This window comes from Equus asinus, chromosome 17 (genome assembly GCF_041296235.1).
Source record: "Equus asinus isolate D_3611 breed Donkey chromosome 17, EquAss-T2T_v2, whole genome shotgun sequence".
Taxonomy (NCBI): Eukaryota; Metazoa; Chordata; class Mammalia; order Perissodactyla; family Equidae; genus Equus; species Equus asinus.
In genome coordinates, this window is record NC_091806.1 from 35,796,196 (window position 1) to 35,816,437 (window position 20,242).

At 35.6% G+C, this 20,242-nt stretch overlaps 1 protein-coding gene across 1 annotated transcript; it reads right to left on the minus strand.

Annotated features, from left to right (window-relative positions):
- Nucleotides 1–13,113: 13,113 nt before the first annotated feature.
- LOC139040678 (olfactory receptor 5A1-like) lies at nt 13,114–14,064 on the minus strand. The gene has a single exon (XM_070487430.1). The coding sequence runs from the start codon at nt 14,062–14,064 to the stop codon at nt 13,114–13,116; it is 951 nt and encodes a 316-aa protein (XP_070343531.1).
- Between the last annotated feature and the right edge of the window lie 6,178 nt (nt 14,065–20,242).

Here is a 20,242-nt window from a genome sequence, read left to right on the forward strand (position 1 = left end):
AAAGTATGAAACTGGTCAAACAATCAAGTGAATCTGTTAGCTCATAGAACAGAAGTAATCAGAGAAAATTTGATCCAGTGGCTGAAACAATATTATAAATGTCCAGTTTTTTCTTTTTTGTTTAATATGCTGTGGAGACTAATTGTTCTATCCTATGGATAATTTCTCTTATGGTAGAAAAATTGTATAAATTCTAGAGATCACAGTCTTACTTCACACCATCTAAAAGAAGAGAGTATCTCTTCTGGTAGCTTCCACAGAAGAGAAAAAGATTTTCTTTCCCAGAAGCCCCAGAAAACATCTTCTTGCATCTTTCTTGCATTAATTTGTTCATATCCCTCACTTCTACCCTAAGCTAGTTGCAATAGCTATTGGATATTTTCTAATTGTCTTAAACCAATCTGGGTTCAACCCTGAAACCCAGAGTTGGGACGAATCTACTGAAACAATGATGTTTAACAACAGAAAAATCATCCTCTCCATATATATATATATTTCAGTATATTTCTCAGAGAAAGAATGATTATGAATGTTAGAGAGCAACAAATAAGCCACCACTTTTTGTAATTTAACTATTAATGTAATAAATTATACATAGTTATAAACAGTTCCATACATATATGCAATATACATGTAACAAATGCTTATAATGGAAATATATTTATAATGGAAATTTTTGTATTTTGTATAAAAGTATATTTATAAAAATTTGAAATCTGTATGATTTCACCTGGAAGTGGAAGATAAAAACCATAACAACCAACAAAATCATAGAAATAGATATTACAGTGGTGATTACCAGAGGTGATGGGATATGGGGGGAGGGTGAAAAAAGTAAAGGGCACATGTGTATAGTGATAGATGGTAATTAGTCTTTGCGTGGGGAACATGATGTTTTTTACATAGAAATCAAAATATCATGGTGTACACCTAAAATTGATATAATGATGTAGATCAATGTTACCTCAATAAAAAAAAATAGAAGCAAAATAAAAAAGAATCCAATGACTCTTCAAGGATAATATGTAAATGTAATTATATCTTTTTTACATTAGTTTATTCAAGTCTGAGAAATCTGGTAAATCAACAGTCAGTGTTGTTAGGCATCTTGATCTATTTTTTAACTATACCACAAGGACCACAACTTTATGTCTTACTTCAGACAGTGAAAACTGGTCAGAGTTGAGAACCCTGCCTATCCCACTATCTATTATCACTCCTGGCCCTTGAGGTTTCCCAGAAAATACGAGCATTAAAGTCACTCACACTGTTCTACTCCATCCATTATATCACCCCAAACAATCGCCAATCTCTAGGACTTAAAATGTTGAACACAAACAGTAGGAAGGAATGTAGACAAGTTTTCCATATTTCCTCTTTGTCCCTGCAATACTGAATATTCAGTAACTCTATTATTATAATGAACTCTCACACAAGTCTTCTTACCTAACATGTTCAGATGCTTTAAATATCAGAAATGATTTGGTAGTGTGATCCCATTGTCTATGTTAACCAAGGACAAACTTTCTAGATTGAATGGAGGATAGAAAGAGAGGTTTGCATTTCATAATATCAGAAACTGCTATTGGCTGTGACATGGATTTTTAATATCATTTCCCAGCAGAAATTCCAACTGGACACTAGATGCAAGAAACTAATTCATCAGAATCATAAACAAACGGCACTGAGTGGAACAGATGCTTCATTGATTCCTTTTATCATTTAAATCACCTCATTCCTTAGACCAAAGCTGGTGGAGACTAGGATGTAACTAAAAACTTATTAGATGATTACCTTTGAAAGAGACCTTAGACAAATGTTAGCTATCTCAGACTGGTCTTCCATGAGGCACAACCAGGCCAACTCTATAGCTTTGTTTCTCTCTAAAGGCACACCCCCTCTCTCTGTTCATTCCCATTCTGTTCAGAAACACAGACCATACATTGGTCACCACCATGTTTAGATAATGCTGCATCAAAATATTTGGGAGACAAAGTTAGTACACCCCCAGGAGCCTCTGTCAATTATCTTGCCTTCAATGCCAGAGGCCTGCAATTGGACAGAGGTCAATCTCAGTAGCAAAAAGAAGCAACAAGTTTTTAAACTTTAATGTTTCACAAATACTTTCAGAAAAAATAATAAATGATGAGGCCACTCCTCACGTAAGATGAAAGTAATGAACCTCCAGGACCTAAAGTTATAGTGTTTGTGTGGCATTGAGTCACCTATTGTTCTATTTCCTCATATTATCTGTGTTAAATTAAGCCTTCTTTGCCCAAAGGCAATATGAGTTTTGTTATAGTGCAGTAGTGTGCATACTTTTGTGGATTAAAGTGATTCTGACAAGACAAATTGGTCAGAAATCTTATACTCCGTGACTTCAGGAATACTCTCTCTTCTCTTGCAAACCTCTTCAAGGCGACTTTGATTTCCTTGTTTCTCAGACTATGAATCAAGTATTCAACGTGCGAATCACCACAGAGTAGAAGACTGATGCAAATCTATCAAAGCTGGGGGAGCTACTAGAGCTGGAACTCAAATAGAAAAAGATATTTGAGGGCTAGAAGAGGGTCACTGCTGTAAGGTGAGAAGCATAGGTGTTGAAAGTTTTGGACAGTACTGTAGCTGAAGTGTTCTTCATAATGTAGATGACAATATAGCCATAGGATATCATAATAACTAAGGCATTTATTATCCCAAAGATCATTGCTAATATAGCAGTCATGAGTTGTACAAAGAAATTGTTAGTGCAAGACAGGACTAACACTTGGGGCATGTCACAGAAGACGTAGTTGGTGACATTAGGCTCACAGAAGTGGAGCTGAAGCATGACACACAATTGGGATATAGAACCAGAGAGTCCATCCATATAGGACCTCAGTACCATCCAAACACAGAGGGTGGGTGAGTAGACGATTGAATAGAAAAGTGGTCTACAAAAGCAGCATATTGGTCATAAGCCATAGCTGTCATGAGACAAGACTCACTTAGTCCCATGGTTGAGAAGGCAGAGTCATGAATAACACAACCCACAAAGGTGATAGTTTGCTGCTCCTGGAAGAAGTTAGAGAGCATCTTGGGAACTGTGGAGGTCACATATAGATATCATTAAGGGCAGAATACTGAAGAAGAAGTACATGGGTGTGTGGAGGTGGGAGTCCATCCTTACTAAGAGGATGAGGCACAGGTATCACATTAGACTCATAACCTAGGTCAACAGGAATACAACAGAGAACGCTACTATGATTTCAGGGAAATCCAAGAATCTCAAGAGGATGAAAGGGTTGATATCTGTAATATTTCCTCCACAAACCATTGACTTGGTGTTTCTAAAATCAGAAAATAGACAATATTCAGGTAAATTAGTAGCTTTACAATTTTCATTAGTGCCATTTTTTTCCCTCCATTCATCAGTGGAAAGGGGGAAATACTTCACCGTGCTGATGGAAAGACCCCAGTTTTTCATATTGAATATCAAAAAGTACCTGACTTGTGCTACAGGTTCTCAATTATTTCATGAGGTCATGAAAATTAAAAATGATATTTGAAGATTTACTGATAACTATTCCAAAGGGAAGCTATTACAACTAACTATTGACCCCAATTCTTTTCTCAATTTTAGGATATTTTGTGTCTTAGTAAACAGAAAAGTACTGTGATTAAGGGTTCAGACCTTAGAGTTTTCATTCCGAGTGACATCATCAAGACAGCAAAATAAGTTGTTCTTGACTTCAGTCAGCTTTACCAGAACAACTGGTAACTATTCATAGAAAAGATATCGTGGTGAAAATCCTAAATGTGCTTATGAAGCTGAAGCATCCCCATGGACCATGTAAAATGAGAAGGACCACACTAGAACAGTAGAGGAGTAGCAGCACTCTGACCCTATTGCCCTGCCCCCTGCTCACACAGTGCCAAAACAAAAGGACTCCCCTTGTCCTATGGTTTCTTCCAAAAATGAAACAACCTAGAAGAAATAGGTAAATTACTAGAAACATACAACATAGAAAACTGAATCATGAAGAAATAGAAAACCTGAAGAAACCAATAACAAGTAAGGAGATCAAATCAGTAATTGAAGCCTCCCAACAAAGAAAAGCCCAGGACCAGATGGTTGCATGGGAATTCTACCAAATATTTAGAGAAGAATTAACACTGATCCTTCTCAAACTCTTCCAAAAAGTTCAAGGGGAAGAAGCATTTCCAAACTCATTTTATAAGTCCAGCATTGATACCAAAGCCAGATAAGGACACTACAAGAAAAGAAAACTATAGGTCAATATCCCTGATGAATACAGATTTTAAAATTTTCGTCAAAATACTAACAAGTAAATTACTCAGCTCATCAGCAGATGAAAAGGATCATACACCATGGTCAAGTACGGTTCTTTCCTAGAATGTAAGAATAGTTCAATATACAAAAATTAACAAATGTAATACATCATATTAATAGAATGAAATATAAAAATCATATAATCCTCAATAAATGAACAAAGATCATTTGACAAAATTCAGCACCATTCGTGATAAAAACTCTCAATAAATTAGGTATAGAAGGAGCTAACCTCAACATACTAAAGCTCATATATAACAAGCTGATACCCAATAACATACTCAATGGTGAATAGTTGAAAGTTTTTTTGAAAGATCAAGAAGAAGACAAAGATGACCATTCTCCTCATTCCCATTCAAAATAGTAATAGACCCCAGCCACTGCAATCAAGTCAAAGAAAAATAATATAAGGCATCAAAGTTGTGGAAGAAAAGACTTGAAATTGTGTCTATTTGCAGATGACATGATTTTATTTGTAGAGAACTCTAAAAATGTCACCAAAAAACTGTTAGACCTAATCGATGAAATTAGTAAAGTTTCAGGATACAAAATAAGCATTCTATATACTTACACAAATTCTAGGAAAATGAAATAAAGAAAATCCCATTTACAATAGTATCAAAAACAGCAAAATACTTAGTGGTAGATTTAACCAAGAAGGTGAAAGGTCTCTTCACTGAACACTATAAGACATCAACGAAAGAAATTGAAAAAAAATACAAGTAAATGGAAAGGTATCCCATGTTCATGGACTAGAAGAATTAATATTGGTGAAATGCCCATACTATCAAAAGCCATCATATATCCAATGCAATTTCTATCAAGATTGCAATGATATTTTTCACAGAGATAGAAGAAACAATCCTAAAATTTGTATGGAACCACAAAAGAACTTGAATAGACAAAGCAATCCTGAGAAAGAAGAATAAAGCTGGCCAAGAGATATTACCTTTCCTGATTTCAAACTATATTACAAAACTAGAGTAATCAAAATCATATGATACTGGCATAGAAACTGATACATAGACCAATGGAACAGAATCAAGAGCCCAGAAATAAAATTGTGCATATATGGTCAACTAACATTTGACAGGAGATCCTAAAATACTCAATAGAAAAAACACAGTCACTTCAATAAATGGTGCCGGGAAAATTGGATATTCACCTGTAAAAGAATGAAACTGGATCCCATTCCCACCACCACCCCCCCACCAAAAAAAAAAAAAACTCAAAATGAATTAAAGACTTAAATGTGAGACTTGTAACCATAACACCCCTAGAATAAAACATAGGGAAAAAATGAACATGGATTGGGTATGATTTTTTGGACATCACATCTAAACCACAAGCCAAAAAAATCAAAAGTAAACAAGAGAGATTATATCAAACTAAAAAGCTTCTGCATGGCAAAAGAAGTGCTAAACAAAATGAAAAAGCATCCTACATAATGAGAGAAATTATTTGTAAATCACCTATCTGACAGGGTCTTAATATCCAAAATATATAAGGAACCCATACAACTCGATAACAAGAAAATAAATAATCCAATTAAAATTTTGGCATGGAATCTAATTAGATATTTTTCCAAAGAAGACATCCAAAATACCAACACATACATGAAAATGTGCTTAACATCACTAATCATCAGGGAATTGCAAATCAAACTCAATAAGATATCAACTCACACCTGTTAGAGTGGCTATCATCAAAAAGACAAGAGATAATAACTGCAGGTGAGAATGTGGAGAAAACAGAACCATGTGTACTGTTGTGAGAATGTAAATTGGTGTGGTTACTATGGAAACCATAGTTTCCTAAAAAAATTTAAAACAGACCTGTCATATAACCCAGCAATTCCATACCTGGGTATATATCCAAAGGAAATGTAATCACCAAAATATATGTGCACTCTCATGTTCATTGCAGTATTATTTATAATAGGCAAGACATTGAAACAATCTAAGTGTCCGTTGACGAATGAAGAAATCATACTATAAATATATAAATAATATGAATAACAAGTATACGTATAAATATGTATAAATAACATAAATTATATGTTTAACAATGGGATATTATTCAGGCTTTAAAAAAAGAAGGAAATCCTGGCATTCGTGATAATCTGGACAGACCTTGAGGACATTATGTTAAGTTAGGTCAGTCAGACAGAAAAAGACAAATACTGCATGATCTCTCTGTATATGGAATCTAAAAAAGCCCAACTCAGAAACAAGGATCAGATTTGTGGTTGTCACAGGCAGGGGCCAGAAAGTGGGGGAAATAGGTGAAGATGGTCAAAATGTAAAATTTTCCAGTTATAAGATAAATTCTGGTAGTGTAATGTACAGCATGATGACTATAGTTAACGATATTCTATTGTATATTTGAAAGTCAGTAAGAAAGTAGATCTCAAAAGTTTTCGTCACAAAGAAGAATACTGTAATGGTGTGAGATGATGGATGTTAACTAATCTTATTGGAGTAACCATTTGACAATATGTACATATATAAAATCATTACGTTGTACACCTTAAACTTATACAATGTTATATGTCTATTATATCTCAATAAAGCTGAAGAAAAGAGTTTCAGTTCTGATGTTCTCTCACTCTATGAACCTGTCTCAGTGGCTTATACACACTAGGTTCGATTTACTCCTAACAGATTTAGGGCACCAAGAGCCCCTTAAACAGAAGGTTAATGGGAGGGTTATATGAGGAGATCCATGCCAACACTCAGCACAGTCTGGTACACATTAATTGTTTAATAGATTTTGGATATTATTATCAGTGATTGCTTACAGATAACCACAAATAACAGCTGTACTCATGAATAGGAATGCCATGGGTACTAGAGTTTTATTGATTAATTTGGGGAAACTTCTGAGACATCATCAGCCCTGCAGACAGTCAGGCATCATTACCTCTGGGCAGCTGTAGCTTCAGACCTAGTGTCCAGGCAAGTCAAACCACCTGGAGTCATATAGACAGAAACCACATAAAAGATTTTCTATGCAGTTTGCTTGAATTCAGGTACACTTGGATCAATTGACAGCCAGCATCAAGCTATGATGAGACTTGATGTCAAGAAAGAGTCAAAGTAGCTATTTCAATTCCCTAAAACAACGAAGATATATTTCATATATTTGTTGATACGCTCAGCAAGTTAGAGCTCACTAAGAGATTCAGAACAGATAACACCTATTGGCTATGTTCCATACCCAAACTGATCTTCCTTGAGAGGAAAGAGTAAATCAATGATAATGGCCAATAAAATTGTGAAAAAGATTAATAATTAGAAAGATTTGGACTTTCAGATGTTCAAAAGCATTATAAACATTGATAATTGATTATTCTTGTAAAAATAGACATGTGTCAAAAGAACAAATACAATTTAAAAAATAAATTTAAATACTGATAAGAATTAAATAGATGATAAATTTAGTATTTTCAACTGATAGAAAAGAATAAACTCTTCCCTAAAGGGTCTATGAGACCTAGCTTACTATAAATAAAAGGCGTCAGAGGAATCAATACATACACAGGTGCATAATCTTGGGATGGGAATGCAATTTCTGAAATGTAACATCAAGTAAGAGACCATAAGAGACAAAATATGATGTAGCAATTTAAACTTGATTATGGCTGAAAACCCGCTTATATAAAACACTTTTGAAATACGATTGATGAACTGGGAAACCTAGTCACAAAATATATGAATGCCAATGTGGCAATGCCTTTAATATAAAAAGCATAAATCAATAAGGGATAGGCACTCATGTATACTGCTGATGTTTGCAAAACATGGTTCTACCTTTCTAGAGGAAAACGATTACTTTATATAATCAATCTCTCTCTCTCACAGACACACACACACATACACACAAACACACACACACACATGTGAACCAATTACAATTGACAAATGTAATAAGTGGTATGATTTTGATTTTCTTCTTTATTTTTATCTGTATTTTTATTTTCTACAACTCCTATATTTGTAATAAAAAGTTATTAAGATATAGAAATCCTTAATAGTTAGCACAGTGAGAGAGAAAGAGGGAGAGAGAAAGGGAGAAGGAAAATAATGGAGAGAGAATGAAAGAGGGAGAATGACAGAGAGAATAGATTGTCAGACTTTCCTTACATTTACTCACTGGCTGTGTGATCCTAAGCAAGTTATTAACCTTTCTGTGTCTCAGTGGAGTCATCTATAAATGGGGCTAATAATATTTACCACTTCATCTGGTTGTTTCAGGAACTGAATGACACAAAGGATTTAAAATAGTAAGGGCTCAATAAATGTTAGCAATTATCATTCCTTTCTGTGAAAGAAAAATAAGGCAGAACTAATACTATAGCATCAAGGAGCTCTTCATAAAATTCTTTGCTAAATTAGATGCTCTCTAAGCTAAGATTCAAGAATATCGGTTATATGATTACATTTATCTCTATCTTGTATTATTCCGTTATCTTCCAGTCAGCAGGATTGTAAACACGTGGTGCTATTTTTCATGTTCCACCACCACCAGGTCCTCTTGAATTGATGATACTCTATTATAACAGTATATGGGCTAGTGAAGATGTTTTCCTATTTAGTGATAAGCATCTCATATACTAACATTTATATAACTCAGTAAATATATGCTGAAGATGTTCGTGAACGGTTCTTTCACCCAGCTTTGGAGGAGAAACTGAAAATATATGATTTTCGTTTCATTTCAATTATGGTTTTATGAATGTTGAAATCTTTCTGTTTACTCTTAGAGTGCTGTCTATATAATTCATCACGTTTTATCCAAGATGAATTCAATTCAATGAAAATATTTTGAAAATATAAATTCACGCACAACATCCCTGAAACAACAAAATAATTGATCAATTCAATGAAAATGAATCAAGCTTTTGATCAATTGGTTGCACTAAAATTCACTTTTTTGTTACATTCTGTTAACAGAGTCAGCCGTAACTAAATGTATTCCATGTACCTCATCATTCCCAGAAAAAATGTGATGAGTCGTGGATTGTTTAACTTGTTCATGAGAAAAGTTATCCTAAAAATGTATGTTTTTAAAATTTGATAAGCCAGGAGAAAAACAAAATAAAATCTGAATATACTTACTCTCTTTGATTATTTTTTTGCATGTGTTTGCCATCTCCCAAGACAGTTTGTAGAGGAAAAGATAACTGAGGTAAATATTGGTTGGCGATATTGCTGTGGAGATACAGTTAATCAAGACCTTTTCCAATCTGATCTTCTAAGGACATGGCCATTTGCAAGTTTGTGCAGGGTAGAAAATCAGGTTAAGAAATCAATCAGGTTGAGGAAGCCAGGAATGTTGCTGAATGAATAACAGCATAGTAAAAGAAGGATAAAAGGAACAGTTAGATCAACACTGCCTGTGCTTGCAGCGAGGCATCTCTGATTTCTGTGTCACCCATGCTCCGGACCACCAGAGTTTTCAAAGATGACAATGCACAACTATTTGGATTATTTCAAAAGATCAATAGATTTGTACATGAGTACTTTATTATATAATTATGAAATGACCAGCTTGGCTTTGCTGCTCAGAAATAATGAATAAAAGGTGTATACTGAAATGGAAATCAAATTAATTATTATTATATGAAAGCAGAATTCTCAAGGGAAAATTAAATTAAGAGAGTCATGGAATGGCTGAAGTTGGGAAGCACAGGCAAGTCGGTTTTACCTTAGTTAATTCCCCTGAAATTCAACAAATTATTATTTTTGATTCAGAGCACAATTATTAATTTCTACAATCTATTAGGCTTTATAGGTTTTGTCTCATTAGACTCTAGATGATTCTATTATCCCCAATTTACAAAATAAAAACAGAAATTAACAGACTTCAAGATCATATACTTAAGAAATTGAGAACTAGAATTAGACATCTATGCCTCACCACAGAGTAATACCTGAAATTTCAGTTTAGAAAATATTCTTTTCACTGAAGTTCAAAGAATTTGAGTAAGGGGAAACAGAACCTAAGGAAGACCCCTAAGCGAAGGGTGTAGAAGTGAGAGAGAGGGAAAAGTTAAAGTCTAGGAGAGACTGAGAACCATAACCCTTGTGCTGTGTAGGTCCTAAAGGAAGAGTAACACAGATATAGAGACACACAGAATCCACTGTTCTCTATAAATCTTCCCTTATGAGCTTGGCCTAGATCCCACATGAAGACAGAGTTCTTGCTAAAGATTGAAATTGCTTATTTCTTTTCCAAAGGAATTTTTCAGGTGGGCCCTTGCACTCCAAGATGTGCACTTTTGGCCATGTGATTGGCTTTCCACTCACCCCCAGAGAGATGCCCACAACTAGAGATCCTCTTAAATGAGCTATTAGGTCAGAGGTGAAAGGAGAAAAGACAATCAGGGAGAAAACTCTCCAGGTACTTGCTCTCTGGAGTCATGGTTGTCATGGAGTTTTTTCCATGCTACTTTGCCATGTCCCTTCTGATTCAATTCCTCACTTCATCACTGTCCTATTATGGTCTCACGATTATAGTTTTTCTTTTAATGAACTTGGAGTCATTTGAGCTGGAAAGGACCTAGAAACCATCTAGTCAAATGTCATCAATTTCCAGGTGAGGACCTGAAGCCAGTGGAGCTAAGAGATTTGCCCAAGATGACACAGCTGGTTGGCAATATAGACTGACAACAATAAATTAGATGTGTGGGCACTTACCAGTTTACAAAGTACTTTCATTTCAGATATGTACATACATACATTTTCTCAAATACCTGACCTGAGTCAGTAATCAAAGCAGCCCTTTGAAGCAGACATGGCATGATTTCCTAAACATAAGTGAGGAAATCAAGGAAATAGGGAAGAAATAAAACTAATTTGTGACAGGGGGATGAGTTACCATGGTTACAACCATGGGCATTGGTATCAGCCAGTCTGGGATGAATACCAGCTTTCCACTTGTAGGTTGTATGAACTTGAGCAAATTAACCTCTCCAAACCTCAGTACTATCACCTATAAAATGGAGCTGATAATAGTAGATACATCTCAGAGTAAATTTTCATAGAAAGAATCAAATTAGTTAACAGTTATCCAGCACTTACCACAGTATGTAGTACAAACGATGACTTCTATTATCAGAAGGTGTAATTCATGTTTTCTGAATTGGAGTTCTTTCCAGCATATTATGCTGCATTACTAATCCTTCATTAAAAATATCTACTTAAGATAATCCCCATAAACTTTTGTGTTTTGTTTTTGAAAAATGGAGCTCACCTATCCTGCAATTACTAGGAATACAGAGATATTTTCAGAAGGTCTCCTTCTTGGTTTGACCTAGTTCAGCTAATCTTACTTTTAGGGAGAAAAGGATGGATGGGGAAATAAATTATTTCTTTGATTTAACATTCACTAATTCGTTAGCAGTTACATATTCCCTCTGATAAGAACTATACTAATTTAATCTTTTAAACTGAATAGATTCTTAAGATAGTTTAAAGATATAACACCAAAAGTATAGAATTTGGGTTCCAAGGCTAAGCATTGGAAGACGTGCTTCTGGTCTATAGGAACCACTTATAATCCACACATGAAAATTTGCGAGACTCACCGTGGATTGTTGCTACCCTGGGAAGAATGTGGCAGACCTCAATATGCCCAAAGTTTCAATCTGTGAAATGGGAATAACTTCTCATCTGCCAACTCACATGGCAATAGAAATAAATCACATCTGTACAATGTAACCATATGAAGTATAAAGTGTTGTGTAAATACTAATGTAATATGTATGACATATAGTACACAAACTTGTCTGAAAAAATATCTATTTAAATTTTCTTTAAATTCTCTTGATTGGAATCTGAGTCTCTAAGTCAGCTGGCTTTGCTGCTCCCTGATCAAACTTAAGGCCCTGGAATCCCTGGGAGGTTCATATCTCTGGGACTTTGACGCTGTCTCCCAAGACACATCACAACAGCCTTAATTTCTGAAGTCTTGCTTTGACTCTGGGAAGCAACCATGGAGCATGCTTCAGGTGAACTATGTCCATAAATTGATAACTTTGACTTCTTTCTAGCCTCTGAGAATCTCCCCAACTCTTGACCATAAAAGGGCCCTTTCTTCCTACCATTCCTCTTTCCCACCTCTTTTTCACAAGCCACTACACAAGAAGTTCTCCAGGAATAAGATGGAGGGGATAGAAACATTATTTGGGAATATGCCAGACCAGTCTTTCTCCCTCTCCTCTCCTCCCTTCTCCTTCCCTCTGTTTCCTTTCTCACTATCATTCTCTCTCTCTCTCCTTCTTTTTCTTTCTCTCTCTCTGTCCATGAATAAGATGATAAAGTGTGCATTTGTAAATTATTTTTAATTTTCACATATTTAATTTTATACATTATTTTATATTATATTTATTGAAATATACAAATGCTTAATGGTTGAAAATAAACAAAAGACATTAAAAATCGTAGAGGAAAAAACAGTCTATGTGGCTTCCTAGGGTCTTGACATTTCTGTACATAAAATATCTATTAGATTCTCTGTTCTCAAAACGTAGGGTTTTATGTACCTGGGTCTAATCATAGAATCAGGTTTATAAAGTAAATTCAATGTTGGTGACACTGTCTCGAACAGATCCCCTGGTGGTGGTAGCTAAGAATAATGACAAGAGGAATCAAAGAGCAATGCTTTCACTTCTTCTTTCTACCTAGAAAGAAGACCTGTGACCTACAAAAAGTCAAATACATATTCTAAACTTTGTCTTCATTATAGGAGAAATAGCACCTGCATAAATATTGCTCTTAGTGAGATAAATGTGTTGTCCTCTTTATCACCCTTTTGAGGGCCTCTTTAATTTCCTTGTTCCTCAAACTATAGATAAGAGGATTTAACATGGGGATAAGGATAACATAGAACACTGAAAGCACCTTGTTCTGATTCTTGGAGTGGCTAGAGCTAGGATTCAGGTACATAAAGAGGCCTGTACCATAGAAGATTGTCACAACTGCCAGGTGGGAGGCACAGGTATTGAAGGCCTTGGCACTACCTTTGGCAGAGGATAGTTTCAGAATAGAAACTGCAATAAAACCATAAGATAAGAGGATAAAAAGAAAAGACCCGAATCCAGTAAAAAATGCTACCAGAAAAATAATCATGTGGATGATAAAGGGATTGGTGCAAGACAAGGAAATAATCTGGATTATGTCACAGAAGAAATTTAGAATGATATTGGGCCCACAAAAGTGGAGATGAAAACTAGGGACTGTTTGAACTAAACTACTAAGGAAACCACTCCCATAGGCCCCAGCAACCATCTTCTGACAGAGGCCAGGAGCCATGATGGCTGGGTACTGCAGAGGCCTACCAATAGCAACATATCTGTCATAGGCCATGGCAGCCAAGAGACAGCACTCAGCCTGACCCATCCAGCACCCAACAAAATATTGGGTGGCACAGGCAGTGAAGGAAATTGTTTTTTCATCTTTTAAGAAGTCTGAAAGCATCCTTGGGCTGGTAGAAGAAGAATAGCAGATGTCTAAAAATGACAGGAAACTGAGAAAAAAGTACATAGGTGTGTGCAGGTGGGAGTCCACCCTGATTAGGATGATAAGACCCAGATTCCAGACTAGGGTCATAAGGTAGATCCCTAGAAAGATTGGGAAGAGGACAAGCTGCCACTCTTTTCCATCTGAGAGTCCCAGGAGAACAAACATGGACGCAGAAGTGTAATTTCTATCCCCTTCCATGGACATGCTTGGTGCCATCTGCTGAGAAAATGATTAGAAATGGAAATAAATTCATTCTCAAAAAATAAAAACAAACATTTCTTTCTGTTCACACAGCTGACTAAATGTCAATCTTAAATCCTCAAAGTTGAGTTAATATAGTCTTAAATGTGAAATTACAAGCCTTAACTGAAAAATTCCCTTGGATATTGTCATTTTCTTAGGGGACAGAAGGGAGTAAATGGACATTATTTTTACATTATCCTCTAAAATCTTAATTTCATGTCTTAACATTCCAGAGTTTACAAATATATGAGAATTGGAACTAGACCAAATTATAAAAACTGTCATCTCTCAACATGGGGAAACAAAGATTCTGCTCGGTTGGATCCACTATTTATCAGTCCTTTCAGAAGACCCTGAACCATGCTGGGTGTCATCTGTCAAATAAGGATGCTGGAGTAGGTGCTCTGTAAAATCTCCTTTGGAACCAACGTTCTATTAATCTGCCATCAGGGAGGGTGGACGATTTCGTAACTGCCTTTCTACTTTTATAAAGCCTTCAGAGACATGAAAGTAACGTAATTAAATGATGGAAAGAGTCACACACCAAGATATAGATTGGAAATGGGTGTGACTTAACCAACCTAATGACTCTAGGAAGGCTCCTGAGAAGTTAGATAAGACAAGGTTGAAAGAGCCATTATGTTCCTTTCCTTACAGTTGCAGCATTTTCCTTTCCTCAAATCAGGGATATTATAAGTTAAGTTATCTAAGACAGTGATTCTTGATGTTCTTTCCATCAATGATACTTTTGAAAATCTGTTGGAAACTCTAGAACCTCTACCCAGCAAACTGCAACCACTTGTCACCTTTGCATATGGTTCTATTAGATTCTTAAATCATCCTGGAGTTTATTCATGGTTCCTAGCTTCAAGACTTCTCCTACAAAGTAGAGTGACTTGAACTCAAGTAAAGGTTAAGATGTTTAGTTAATGGACATTCTTATTATCAAACTAAGGCAGAATTTCTGGAGATTCTTTCTGTTTTCCTCTTTGGAGCTAGTCCAGAGAAAGAAGGCACTAAGTCTTCAGTCCAAACAGTAAATAAGCCAAAGATTATTTCTGCATCAGATACTATATGCCCTCATCAAGATGAAATAGCTGTTATCTCTCCAGATGGTCATTAGAACATCTCCCAACAAAGCTATTTAAATTAATATGACTCAAACTAGAAAGAAAATCATGGGAAGGTATGAAAGGTAGAAAATGTATGTCAGAGATGGCCTGGGAGTTGTATATGGGTAAAAGTAGATGTCTTGTAAATTTCCCTGGAGAAAGGCTGTGACCTTAATGGAATAACCTATGTCTATCAACTACAAATATTTGTCAGCATTAGACTTCCTGAATGTCTTCCTTTTCTACAATCATTTCCAAGCCTTCTAGTTCCAAAAATGAATGCAAATAGAAAATCCCCATAGACGCATAAGGCTACAGTCTGAGAAGTAAAGTAGAAGCATTCATTTCTCAAAATCAGATCAGTCATTGCTCCGTGTTGCACTGCTTTGAAGAGTATTCTGAAGAAATGAAGTTATTAATTAGAAAAGAAATACAAGACTTGCCATCAATATGGAAGGAGAAATGGTAGCAGACATGCTGCACAGTCATGCACCATGTAACAACATTTTGGTCAATGAAAGATCACAGATACAACATTGATCCCATAATATTAGTGCCATATAACATAGGTGTGCTGTAGGCATAACATGTATGTTTGTCTAGGTACACTCTATGATGTTTAGACAAAGACAAAATAGCCTAACAAGGCATGTATAAATGTATCCTTGTAATTAAGTGATGCATGAATGTATTAACATTCCCAGACTTGAATGTGGTTCTGTCCATAGTGAAACTGAATGGAGGGAGAATTTTGTGACAACAGAGCAGAAAATTACATTCTTCATCACTGTTACCATCATCATCATAACTAACAATCAGGACAGCAAAAAGATTTATTGTGGAGCTACAACTTATACTGTTCTTCCTCTACTCATGGACATATTCACAGCTTCCTGTAATGCCTAGTTGTTCAATATGGTAACCTTAAGCCTCATGTGCTGTCTACCAAACACAATACTCTTAAAATTGCCCATATATTTTTATTATATGCCTCTGGAACCCTAATTAAATGTATGTCACTGAATCTTCTTGCTCTATCCTCCACATCACTAAAACATCCGTTATTTGTATTTCTCTATTGTCTTCTGTATAATTTTTACAGACCTCTTTTCCAACAAATTTATACTAACATAAATTGTGTTAATTGGCTGTTTAACTTATCCACTTAATTTCAAATTTCCATCATAATATTTTATTTTCTCTCTGGAGTTCCCATTTAGTTCTTTTCCCAAATGGTCACCTTTGACAGCCTCTTATTCTTTCATCATACTCTCCAAGCATCTGGTATTTAAACATATTTACTTCTCATTAATAACTAATGATTTAAATATATAGTTTTGCAAATCTGATTCTATAGTTAGATGTCATAGCTGACTCTTAGTCAAGATGCCTTGTATATTTCTGTGCTTAGTGAATTTTTTTAACTTAAGTTCATGTTTTTTAAAAATTTGTCTGTGGGAATCTTTGATGCTTGTGTTTAAAATATGATCTTTCAGAAATGATTTATATTATTTCTGGAAGATACCTTGAGGGCAACACCAACACAGAATCCCTTTAAACAAGAATTTTGACTTTGTGTCTTTTGGTGTCAGAACAGTGAAAGATTCAGGCTGCATATCTATGTAAGTCAAAGTATGAGACTAAAAATTATCAGGGGAAGGAGGAATGTTAGCATCTTAGCAGTAAAAGACAGTCTTCCTTTTTGTCCCACTTTTGTAACAGTGAGTTGGACGTTCATCCATGAACAAAAACACCTTGTGGGAGTTGTGGCATCCAGGACCAAAAACCAAGGGAGCCAGGAGGAATCTTGCCCACCTGTGTATCTGGTAACAGGCAGACAGACATTAGAATGGGCTACAGGGCCAGCAGGAGACAGTGAACCTAACCCAAGCCACCTGGGTTATGATTGGTTAAGCCTGGAAAGTGCTGACTTTGGCTGACACCCATGAAAGAGAGAGACTTTATGGAAGCCTAGCCTTCCTGAGAGGGGACTATAGCACATTATTGGAGGAGAAAAAAAATATGAGTTGGTCACAGCGGAGAAGGTGAGAGGAGCATTCCCAGCACCACCTGTTCAAGGCAACAACGTACAGACTGAAGATTTCAGCAGTGGTGAACTATCCCCAGGGAAAAAGAGCCACAAGTGAGTGCCCAGCTACCATTGTAGTGCTGGAAGCATCTGGAGAAACCTAAGTCTTCCCAGAAGTACCTAGTGTACTGAGACAGGTAGTCAGTGATTGGAGGAAGAGGGAAGAGCAGGAAAGAAACAGTTGAGAATATTAAAGAGCTTTAAAGTGGCATAGTTTCTTCCTCCTGACTCAGGATTTCAACAGAAAGTCCACCCATGAGGCTCCAGGAGTACCTCACTCAAGAATCTCCCCACCAGGTCTGTGGGAACCCCTAAGTTGCCAGTGCTAAACACACTTCTCCCCACTCTGCAACTGACTTCTTTTGTATATTTCCAAGGGCAGCAGCAACAACAAATCTGGTAAACTGAGTGATCTAGGAAAAATAAACTTGAGTATGTGGGCAAGGGAAAAAAGACATACATGAACTGTAGTGCCAGCTTCTAGAAAACAAAAAAGAGTCTTCCAGTAGCCAAATTGGCGATTGGTAACAACCAGGGAAGACACAATAGCTTAAGAATTCTGCCACAAGTGAGAGCAATAAGAGTGGAGCACATTTACCCATATAAAGGCAGAGAAAACCTCAGATATAACACCACCAATAACAGGATACCCCATCTGAAGGCAACTAGCAAAGATTTGAAGAGGTGTTTTCTATTTCAAGTGCAAAAGCAGCAACCAGAAGCTATAAGAAACATGAAATATCAAGGGAACATGTCATCATGTAAAGTTAACAAAAATCGCCAACAACAGAATTTTAGAAGCACAGAATTTTGTGACTAAGCGAATAAAGAATTCAAAATAGCTTTTCGAAGAATCTCAATGAAAGAAAATAAAAGGCAAAAGAAGATAATAAGATAAGGAAATGAAGACACAAAATGAGATATATAACAAGGAAATAAAAATTATAAAAAAGAACAAACAGAAATTCTGGAGATGAATAATTCAATGAATGAAATGAAAAATACAATAGAGAGCATCTTCAGTAGAGTAGAGAACATGGAAGACAGGAAAGTGAGCTAGAGGGCAAGACGTTTGAATTAACGCAGTCAAAGCCAAGGAAACAAAACAGAAGGAAAAAGAGCAAAGAAAGCCTACGTGATCTATGGGATTTCATCAAAACAAAATTAGAAGAATTGAGGTTCAAAAGGAACAAAGAGGGAGAAGGGGGCAGAAAATTAATTTAGGGAATAATACTACAGACTTCCAAAACCTGGAGAGACTTAGGTACACTCACAATCGCAGATCACCCTATGTTCTCATTTCAAAAGACGTTCTCCAAGACAAATCAAAATAAAACTGTTAAAGATCAAAGACAAAGAGAGAATCCTAAAAGCAACAAGGGAAGAAAAGATTGTACCTTCAAGGGAATCTCATTAGCTATCAGCAGTTTTCTCAGCAGACATCCTATAGGCCAGGACAGAGGGGAACGGTATATTCAGTGTTGAAAGAAAAACTGCCAGCCAAGAATACTCTATCCCACAAAGTTATCCTTCAGATACGATGGAGAAATAAAGACTTTCTCATAAAACAAAAGCTGAGATTATTCACCACCACTAATCCTGCCTTAAAAAAGTTTTTCACATTGGAATAAAAAGACACCAACCAGCAACATGAAAACATACAAAAGCACGTAGCATAGCATAAAGGTAGGTATATAGGCAGGCACAAAAAACTCTAATTCTGTAATAGGATGGTGTGTTAACCACTTAATTCTAGTATAAAGTTTAAAAATGATGAGTATTAAAATGTTTATAGCTAGAATAATTTGTTAAAGAATACTTGATGTAAAAAAAGGTAAATAACAACATAAAAATATAAAAGATAGGAGTAAAGGGGTACAGCTTTTGTAGAAAATTTAAGTTGCTATCAGTTTAAAATGCAGTGTTTTCTTTATAAGATGTTTATGTAACGCACATGGTAATCACAAAGAAAAGGCCTAGAGTAGATTCACAAAAAGACAAGAGGAAACACAGCATACCACCAAAGATACAAAGTCAGGCACACGCAAGGAAAAAAGAGACAATGGAAATACAAAACAATCAGAAAACAATGAATAAGATGGCATTAGTAAGTGCTTATATATCAAAAGTAACTCTACATGTAAATGGATTGAATTCACCAATCAAAAGACAGAGTCCTGGATAGATAAAAACAAGACCCAACTATATGCTGCCCACAAGAGATTCACTACAGCTTTAAGGACAGCCACAGGCTCAAAGTGAAGGAATGGAAAAAGATATTTCATGCAAGTGGAAACCAAAAGAAAGCAGGAACAGCTATCTATATCAGACAAAATAAATTTTAAGCCAAATATGGAAACAAAGAAGGTAACTATATAACAGTAAAGGGGCCAATTCATCAAGAAAACATAATAAATGTAAATATACATGCATCCCAAATCAGAGCACCTAAGTATATTAAGCAAATACTAACAGATCTGAAGAAGGAAATAGAGAGCAACACAATAATAGTGGGAGAACTTAGTATTCCACTTTCAGCGGTGGATAGATCATCCAGGCAAAAAATCAACACAGAAATGTTAGACTTGCATCGTATTAGACCAAATGGACTTAACAGACATTTATACAACATTTCATCTAATAGCAGCAGAATATATATTCTCCTTAAGTGCACATGGAACATTTCCAGGATAGATCATATGACAGGATACAAACATATTTTAAAATTCTTAAGCCTGAAATCATACCAAGTATCTTTTCTGACCACATTGGTATGAAACTAGAAATCAACTTAGGGAAAGCTGGAAATTTTACAAATATTTTCGTGTACAGAAAATATACAAAAAAAACCCCCGGAACAACCAATAAGTCAAATAAGAAATCAAAAGAGAAATCAACAAATATCTTAAAACAAATAAAAATAGAAATATAACACACC

Bases quoted from the DNA above. Each gene is read 5' to 3' on its own strand.
- LOC139040678 (XM_070487430.1), bottom strand. From the start codon at position 14,064: ATGTCCATGGAAGGGGATAGAAATTACACTTCTGCGTCCATGTTTGTT.